This window comes from Sceloporus undulatus, chromosome 3 (genome assembly GCF_019175285.1).
Source record: "Sceloporus undulatus isolate JIND9_A2432 ecotype Alabama chromosome 3, SceUnd_v1.1, whole genome shotgun sequence".
Taxonomy (NCBI): domain Eukaryota; kingdom Metazoa; phylum Chordata; class Lepidosauria; order Squamata; family Phrynosomatidae; genus Sceloporus; species Sceloporus undulatus.
This window is the reverse complement of record NC_056524.1, coordinates 98,280,274-98,290,165: the sequence shown is the minus strand read 5'-3', so window position 1 is coordinate 98,290,165 and position 9,892 is coordinate 98,280,274. Positions and strand designations below refer to the sequence as shown.

Below are 9,892 nucleotides of genomic sequence, written 5' to 3'. Positions count from 1 at the left end.
ATAATAATAATAATAATAATAATAATAATAATAATAATAATAATAATAATATGCTTTATTTATATACCGCTCTTCTTCTGAGACAATCAAAGCGGTTCACAGAATCATTTTAAAATTCCACATCATAAAAGGCAAACATCACAATATATCTGTCAATAAAAACCAACATTCGATTTAGTTCCAGCACTGTGACAACATTCCTTTCTCTGAGACTTTCGCAGTCATGGAACCACATCTGTCCCCAGAAGTCTTTTGCACCCTGTGGGAAGAGGTGAAGCTCAGGAGAAGTAGTCCTAGCCAAGAAATATAAAAGGCCTGAGTTGATCTCCAGACCTTGTTGGATTTTAAATGCTCACTTGGCATTCTCCAACATGCTCTACCTGCAAAGCTGACTCTTACTAGTAGTTGTAAGTCCAGTTCATTTGCAGGTGGCATTGTAAAGCACATCATGAAAATATGGAAACTGTCTTCTGATATGCAAAATCGGTGTGCCCAATGAAAGAAATTGACCAGGTTACTGAGAGTTTATGAAACCATGATAGTGGTTCAATTTTAGTAACTTAGCTCAAAATCTACCTCTGCTAAGGTTTCATCTCTGCTATGGCTTTATTTTCTAGTTCTATACCCAAGAAAATGTTTGTATATTTCCAGTTGTTTGTCTTCTTTTTATTCCAACCATACATGTAAGTGCATGAGATCCTTCCTACAAGGAACACTTGAAGGCTGCAATCTTGAAACCTCTTCATGGAGATAAGTGACACCTGCTCACCTCTGTAGATCTCTTGTCTCCAGGATGGAGCAGGTGTGTCCCTGCTTTGAGGCTGGATCCACACTAAATAAATAGTCAAGTTTGATCCCACTTTAATGCCCATGCCTGAATGCTATAGAATTCTGGGTATTGTACTTTTTGTGAAACATTTAGGCTTCTTTATCAGATAGCTACAGTTTTCAGAATTCCACAGCACTGCACCATGGCAGTTAAAGTGGTATTAAACTGGATTATTTCTACACTGCAAATTCAGCCTATAAAGATTTATAAATTGTTTCTCTTCCTTCATGCATAAAAGCCAGGTGATGGTGCAAAGCGCAAAAAATGTTCTTTCTGTAATGTTTCTTGTTTTGGTTTGGAATGGAGGCATATTAATATTCATGACATCCTGTGCCAGGAAGGAAAGTTAGGTTTGTTTTGCAACAAGTTTTCTTTCACTTTAAGCCTGAATGCTATAAGTGGTATGTATACTGACAGCTCAGACTTATTGCAAGATGCACTATTACGGTATGGAGATATTTATAGCACCATAGAATGTAGGTTTTTTTCACCTAATACAAGTATATGGATGCTCTTTTCTCTTTTTACAAAGATACTGTATTTTAATAGTACAATTTCCACATATCCCTTTTTTTGCATTTTTGTTGGCATGTTTTAAAAACAAAGGAGCAGGGTTGCCATTTGAAGTTACACATCCAGCAAGACTAGTAGCAGTTGGTGAATCAAATGTGCATGCAGGAGCAAATATATTTCACATTTAACTCTGAAATTTAGTGGAGGTGTGCAAGGTGGTGAAGCTATTCGCTGACAGAATTCAGCATCCTGGACAATTACATTCAAAGTCAGGCTAAGACCTAGATGGAATTAACTGCCCCTTTGGCACTGGGAGAGGGGCAACCATCACTGAGGAAAATGGCATTGCATTAAAGTTTCAAGAATGGCTGAGCCATACATATATTCTTCTGTGATAATATGTGTGTTATCTTTCCCATGTGATGCTTTAAAACCAAGAGTAAATCATGGGTATTACACAAGCATCATAAAATATATGATAGAGTCTGATGAAGCACACATTTTTAGGAATGTGATTCCTCACTAATTGTCTTCCCAAAGGGACCAATGAGGGGTTGTTGTTTGTTTTTGTTTGTTTGTTTGTTTTTTGCAATTTTCTTCCAGCTGAATGAAAATCTTTGAAAACAAAAAGTTTTCACAATTACTGACTTGTTCTGTGTATGTGTTTGTGTGTGTTTTGCACAGAAAGCAAAATTTTGTGCACACAAAATAATATTAAATAAATTATAATAACATCATCAGTTATTAGATGTAAGGCCTACTGAAATCAATGGGATTTATTCCCACTTTAGTGGATTCAGAATGACAGGTAAATCAATTTAGGAACTGAGAATTCAGCTTGGCTTACTTCAGACTAAACATGTTCAGTGTTGGAGTGCTAAGCTTTTTTATAAGATTTCTTACTTTTCTTAATTATCTTTTCAGTTAAGACTATGAGATATTACTTAAAACACTAAATCTGTATAGCATAAAACATGTATTCTTATAAATTGTTCAATTTTCCCCCTTTTATTTGAGCTACCTGATGTCAGTTTTGGTCATATGATGGTGAGTATGAGTTTTCTTTTATTTAAAGAATTATATGTATTTAAATATTATGTATGAATGTATCTTAACATCTATAATTTTAGGCATTTTCTCTATTATGGTATATAAAACCAAATGCTTGATCAAAGAGTCACAAGACTTGGTGTGTTATCTAAATGGGATAAGAATGAAAACTGTAAGAACTATTTCAGCTATTTCCCCAATACTTCAATTTTCTGTATTTATTTAATTGGTTTACTTATTGCCTTACAATACCACATTTTTAAACCAATTTTTACCAACAGTTTTTTAAAATGAGTTTTTTAAAAATGAAAAAATGGGGCAGGAAAAATAAGGGGAAGGAGATAAATAATTTATGGATGTTGACTGGGCGGATACATTAATATAAACTGATGTATGTCCAAAAATATATTTATTTGGAGCTAACACCTGTAGAATACATTCTCATGTATAACCAAAGCAGTAAGATTTTTCCCCTTTAGCAATAGATGATGGATATTTCTTTTTCCATCTCTGGATTATGCATCTTTTGGCAACAGTAAAAGGATACAGGAGCCATCCATGTGGAATATGAATTAAGTTCCAAGTCACAGGAACATAGTTTGAAAATACATATGGGTCTCCAACTATTTTTCTATAAAAATTAATTCTTTGCACTACACCCAGCCGTTAAAATGTGTCCACTAGGCATACCCACATCATATACCTCAAGGAAGCATTATGTGTCTTACATCACCAGCAGTTATCAGAAGCAGCTAATTCAGTGGTTCTCAACATCTGGTCCTCCAGAAGTTTTTTGACTTCATCTCCCAGATTCTCTCATCATTGGCCATGCTGGCAAAGGCTTCTGGGTGCTGAAGTCCAAAGCAGCTGGAGAATCATAGGTTGAGAACCTCTGAGCTAATTTCTTCCTTTAAAAGACTTGGTGTTGTCCAATATACCTCAAACATCAATTTTTGCAGAACCAAAAGCTGTTTTAAATCAAAAGAAATTTTAGACAGTGAGGCTAGGCCTTGTCAGTACTCACCAGGATACACCAGGGACAGCCCAGTGTATCCTGTCTGCACAGCTGCCTCAATATCCTCCCATTACCTGACCCTGCATTCCCAGACCATGGTGGCAGTCTGCATATATATTCCACTGAGCTGCCTGGTGTGACCAACGCCACCATGGGTTGATGGCTTCTATGGTCAGAAAGAGGCACACAGTGGTGGTTACATGGCTGGGCCCCTTGTTCTGACCTGAGAACAAGCAGCCCGTGGTAGTGGCAGACACACTGGGCAGTTTAGCATGATGCTCATGCAGACAGTTACAATGGCATGGATACAATGGGTTCTGGATCTTCCTGAAAGAACTGGAGTAACAAATAAGTTTTTCAAATGTGGTTTATGGTTATTAAACCCTGTTTCTGGTGCAGAATGTTCCAGATATCATCCAGACTGCTCACACAAGAACCAGGGTTTGCGACATGCATCGTTTGAACAGGATGATGCCAGAATGGGGAAGAAAAGGGCCTTTGGCCCATGCAGACAAGGCCTATGGGTTGGTTTGTACGGGCTGATGTAACTCTTTGCTCTCCTAAATTATAACCCCAGTGACATCAAATTTAGCACTTGCCAACAAACTTAGAGCTTATTGGTCTCATTTTCTCTGAGGATACAGTTCCTGCTTCCACAATACAACAGAAGTGGCTGAAGCACTCAGAGCCAATGGCACATATACAGACTCCAAAAGTTGTTGTAATAATAAATATTGACATATGGCATCTGAGGGAAAATAATATGAGATCTGAAATATTGAGAATGGCCAAAATCCTTATCATGTGAACTAACAAATAAATATCACAATCAGCCCATTTCTGCCAAAAAAAAGATTTCCTTGCCATTTTCTAAATTTGGATTACCCCATAGAATTAATTTTGCAAGAGTGCATAAACCAAACTGTAGTTGAGAAGAGCAATTCTGATCAAAAATGGAATGGAATGAAATCCTCACCCATCTTTGGAAACGGTTGCTAACTCATAGAAAAATGCACATCCCAAAGAAGTTTTGTTGTCATAGCTGGATGGCTACAATCCACAAATAGAAAATGTTGACATCCCAGAAGACAATGAAAATTGGATTACAACCCTTCCAGTATGCTCTATGAACTTCTTTTTTCTGATTTCCAACGGACATGTGGTCTAAAGTGGCAAAGAAACCTGTCTGTCATGATTTTCTTTCATCTCTAGGGCAGCCCAAAATGTTTGTGTGCCACAATTCAATGAGGATGGCCAGGATGTAGTCTTTTTTTGTCTTTGCTTTTTCCACAGAATTATTCTGTACTAGAGATGAGACCACCTCCTACAGTCATTGCATTGAATAATGCTATGTACTGGCAAGAATTTGAAGACAATTGTATCTATGAATGTCTGGATGGGAAGGACTGCCAGAGCTTTTTCTGCTGTTATGAAGAATGTAAATCAGGCTCATGGAGGAAAGGACGGATACATATAGACATCTTAGAACTAGACTCTTATTCAAGAGTCTTTTTTCCAACATCATTTCTTCTGTTTAACTTGGTGTACTGGGTTGGATATCTTTATCTCTAAGGAAAAAGTGAAGGAAACTGTGTTTTCATTCTTCTCAAAGGACAGTGAACATACTGCAGTTCAGGACATGGCCAGTTTCATCGTAAGTCTGAAGATCATTTTACCTTTTCTCATGAAAGAAATAGATTTTATTTACACCTTTGTCAGAAAAAGACAAACATTTTGTTTTTCATTTCCTGTTTGAGATATTTGATAAGTACACACCAGACACTGTCGTGTAAATAGTGTTTAACTATTCCTACATGATGGAGAATTTGTTCTCTTCTCTGGGTTACAGATTATTATGTAGCATACAGGTGAGGAAACTAAGTATAAGCACTATGTTTAGGTTTTTCATTCTTCTATTCCCTTCACCTGTTGAAAAATGTTCTAAGAACAAATGCTTATTGGTGCAGGTTTTCCATGATATTAGCTGAAATTACCTATTTTTCTTTGAACTGTCTTTGACTCCAGTGAAAAACCACTGAAATTCACTCCATGGGTTTCCTTACTTTTGTCTTTGGTCTTAATCTGAAATGAAAAGTGTGTTTCAAATGGCTTGTCACAACGACAGAGGTATTAGACAAATACTTTTATTAAATATTCCTTTAATACAAGGTATAAAATTCATCTGACTGGTCAAATACAGCAGGAAATGCATTGACTTTGAAAATGATACACTTGCAACTTGACAAGGCTTAGCTTGATTATGGTAGTGTAGCAGACTGTAGCTGACAAGACATAGGTGCACTATTTAATAGCACGGGGAGGATAGCATTAGTTGCAGATTGAAATTTATTTTCTTCCATACATTGAGTTGTTGTGGGGTTTTTTAAGTGATTTTTTTCACCAGCAGAAAAGAGCTATTTTGCTCATTCAGAATACAATTGACATACGTTAGTCATGGTTCTGTGTGAGCTAAAATGAATATACTAGTTCTTACTCACATAGGGCATCCAATTCATTTTTCATTAGAGAGTCTTAATCTGTATATGCATTCTTTTGAGTGGCTGAGTTCAATTCTTCCATTTAAGTGAATGGAGAAGTACTTGGTGGAGAAATCCCCTACCCATCAAGGTTCCTGCACTGGTAAGCAGCATTTGGACTGGCACAGTAGAGGATGATGTTATTAACAAATAAATAACAGCCTTGTGTATGCAGATATAATTTTCAAAAATATTGGGAGTTTCTGTCATGTACAACAGAGTTGAAAATTCTTAGGGATGAAGAATTGGATTCCCCCCCCCCCCAAAAAGATCTACAAGTAGATTTTAAATTGGAAATGTGTTTTGTTTTGTTTTGTTTTTAAACATGGTTCATACATTAAATTACTGAAAGTACTTTTTCTGCATTATAAGCTATTCATTATAGGTGAACCATTACTTCTTTTCCCAGAGATAAATGTGTCAAAATGCCTCTTTTTAAACAAAAATATTTAAGTGTTTTTTTTCCTTTTTTAAAACCACTATCTTTGAATAGAATGGCATCTTCAGAAGTGTACTATCAACACCATCAAATGCCTTTTTCTGTCACTCTGAAGTATTCATGTTGCTTGTTTGAAAATTTATATGTTTTAATATTGTGCACAGTTCATATTGTTCTATATATTTCCATTTACTCCTGAAATGAAAAAAAAAAAAAGAAAGATTTCCCAGAGCATACTGAAAGAAAATAGTTCAGGAGGTATGGGAGATTGGGGAAGGATATTTGTTGTAATGCATTTTTAATTTCAATATTTTTGCAAAGCATATGTGAGATTCTGATAGTTACAAGAAAACATTAAGGAAGGATAATAGATCAGTGATAGGGCTTATATTCTGTATGAAAAAGATCCTAGATTCAGTTCTTGGCAGAACCAGGTAGAGCTGAAAAAGTCTGTCTGAAAGTCTGTAGAACACCAAACATTTAGTGTAAACAGTATTGAATTAGAGGAACCAGTGGTCTGACTTGGTGTAAGACAAATTCCTGTATTCTTGATGTATGATTAATTCAAGTTTTAACAACAAAATCTCCAGGCCAATGGTATATTGCTATATAAGAGGAGCAATAATGCTTCTCTACTTAGCTGGATGGCTTGAGAAGTAAACCTTCCCCAGTAAAATACTGGGATACTATATAATCTCAGGCCAAGATATTATCATGTTTCAGTTATATAGTGTGTCTTTCCCTTATGTGAGGGATCTGTCCAGGACCTTCCCACATAAGGGAAATACCACATATGCTGGAGCCCCATTGAAACAATGGGGCTTGTGCCCATGGCACACACGCCATTGCCTCTTCAGGCTTTTTGTCTTATGCATAGATGTCAGTTCCCCATTCAACACCAATCCACATTCTTGTAAGAAATGAAATCCAAATAGTAAATATCAAAGAGTTTTCTTTACTAATAAGAACCTCATGACCTATCATTAGAAAAACAAAGTAATAAAAGTGATTTGACAGCATAAGTAAGGTTGAGAACCAAACTAATAACCACCTAGTAAAATATCCTGCAAACACTCTGTCCAATGGGTAAATTTAAATGGACCACATTGGCTTCTGCTAGTCATAATTAGTACTTGACTTTTTCTTAAGAAAATGGGAAATTGCCATCCTGTACCACTAATTTCAACTGGAAATTTTCCAGTTGGTTTTGTTGGAAAAGATGATTGTGTTCCAAGGAAATTACACATATTATTTGCAATTATATAAAATATGTAAACCAAACTCTCCATGTATAGGATAGTACTTTTATATTCTACCCTCTATTTTCTATACTGTGCCTTATCCAAAAGATTCATCTGATAGCAAACAAAAATCCTTTTGTGCTTAAAATCTTTCTTTACCAAAATGTAGCATCAGAATACTAATTCCCCAACTACAGCCACACATCTTGCGGAAATATTGGGCTACTTAAGTTATAATTCAGGCATACATTTAGAAAACAAATGTATCATCTCCTTTAACAATCTCTTATGGAAACAGTGCAGCACATTGTTTTTGTGCAGTTTTGGGGCTATGTGGCCATGTTCCTGATGTTCCACCAGCATCTGTGGCTGGTGTCTTCAGAGAATGCTGGCATGGGAGCAACTGGGGTATATACAGATATTGTGTGACCCTTGGTTGAGAGGAAGTGATTTATATGTTAATCTGTGTATTGTTCTGTGTTGAATGGCAAATCCTCAGGGTTTCCATTGTCTTGCTATTCAACAACAGATCAACACTGAGATTAACATGTAAATCACTTCCACTCAAGCAAGGGTCACACAGTATATATATACAGAGAGAGAGAGAGAGAGAGAGGTCACTTACATTACATGGAGGATCTGTACCATGGAGGATCCCCCCTCCCCCACATAAGGCAAAAAGCACATATGCTCAAGCCCCATTCAATATAGTGGGGCTTGTGCTCACACACGCCATTCATCCTTTTGTTGTGCAGCTTCAGCATACGCTCAAAACCACATATAGTCCGCCCAAGAATGGCATAGGAGTACTCTGTGTGTGTGTGTGTGTGTGTGTGTGTCCCACTCACTCCCATGCCAGCATTTTTTGAAGATGCGAGCCACAGATGCTGGTAATACGTCAGGAATAAACCCCACAAAAACTATGGATTCCAGCCTTGAAAGCCTTCAACTTCACAGTACATTACATTTCTGGGATTCAACCCCCTTTGAAAATTGATTTCTTTCCATGAGCAGGTCTGTTCTTCACCCTGTCTCAGAATCAGAGGAATTCCTCAGAACCAGAGAAATTCAGTGACTCACAGAGCAATGCAGATCTAAATCTGCACTTATACTCATTCTGAGCTCATATTGACTCTGCTAAATGCAAATTTAAGCAATATTCCTCACTGTTAGATTCAGCAATGTTTCCAGATTGTTGGACTTCTGCCAAACATAAGCTTGTCTAAACCCTGCTGATGGCATCTGGAGAGCATTAGACATGAACTTGGATAGCAATCAGTGGTACTTCAAAGTATTTCTCTTTGGTAGATTCATTATCTTTTTAAAAAAAAATGTGCCACCAACATTTCTAAGGCATCTGATCACCTAATTGTGTCACTAGCTTAATTGGTAACACCATGAAGCAGCATGGTGAATTCTGCAGAATTCTATTGAGAGTTGAGGTGCTCCTTTTTCAGAGGATAAATTGTATTTCCATTCCTTTCCTTTTTGCTTTGGCCAACTAAATATGTGTAGAATGTGCCACTGATTTCTTCATCTTCTTTATCTCTGTGCCTGCTTCAAAGCTCTATATTTCTGGAAGTATCTAGAAATCTTTTTCAAACAATTTGTGTCTCTTGTTGTTTACCAGAGCTTCTAATAAATTATCTATTTTAAGCAACAATGCATTTGGGGGGAAAAGATATCTGATAGACAGTTTCTTAAAAGGCATCTTTTTTTAGTATTATATATATGAACGAAATGATAAATGGTCTTGATTCAACATTTGTCTTTGTCCTTTCTGTCAGAAGGTTAGGCATTTCCCTCATTAGGCATGGCATCTGGCAGGAATGGATGCCTTTTTAGACTGAGATGCTGCCCTACTCTTTTCTAAAAGTAAAACACCGTGTTGAGGGAGAGAGAACTGCTTTGATTTCATTTCCCCACCCCAGTGTGAATTAATTGCATTATACAGTATCTTGTGGATCTGGAATAATGGCTATTCACAAACCACTTGTACAGAACTGCAGCTATCTCCATTACTGCAGTGCATCTTCAGTGAGATGGCTGTACTAAGTGGTCTTTTTCTTGGAACACTGGCCTACAAGCTGTAATGCTATATGCTATCCTACAGTGCATTTCATCTGGCTGGAGTATTGATTTCCGATTTGTTTCTATTTCACTCTACTTATTTTTTTTTGTCGCACAAAACAAATATCAGCAACAATTGTTCCCAAAGGCACACATTTTGCAAGGAATGTGCATTCTCAAAAAGAGAGAAGCTAACCA

General features: G+C 36.7%; 1 protein-coding gene across 1 annotated transcript in view; it reads left to right on the top strand.

Annotated features, from left to right (window-relative positions):
* GABRG3 (gamma-aminobutyric acid type A receptor subunit gamma3) overlaps positions 1 to 8,011 on the top strand; it is a 482,481-nt gene extending 474,470 nt beyond the window's left edge. The window contains exons 9-10 of the mRNA XM_042461104.1: positions 2,360 to 2,389; positions 4,701 to 8,011. Of these exons, the coding sequence (XP_042317038.1) occupies positions 2,360 to 2,389; positions 4,701 to 4,979 (309 nt within the window). The 3' untranslated portion in view covers positions 4,980 to 8,011. The remainder of the gene's footprint in view (positions 1 to 2,359; positions 2,390 to 4,700) is intronic.
* Positions 8,012 to 9,892: the final 1,881 nt, after the last annotated feature.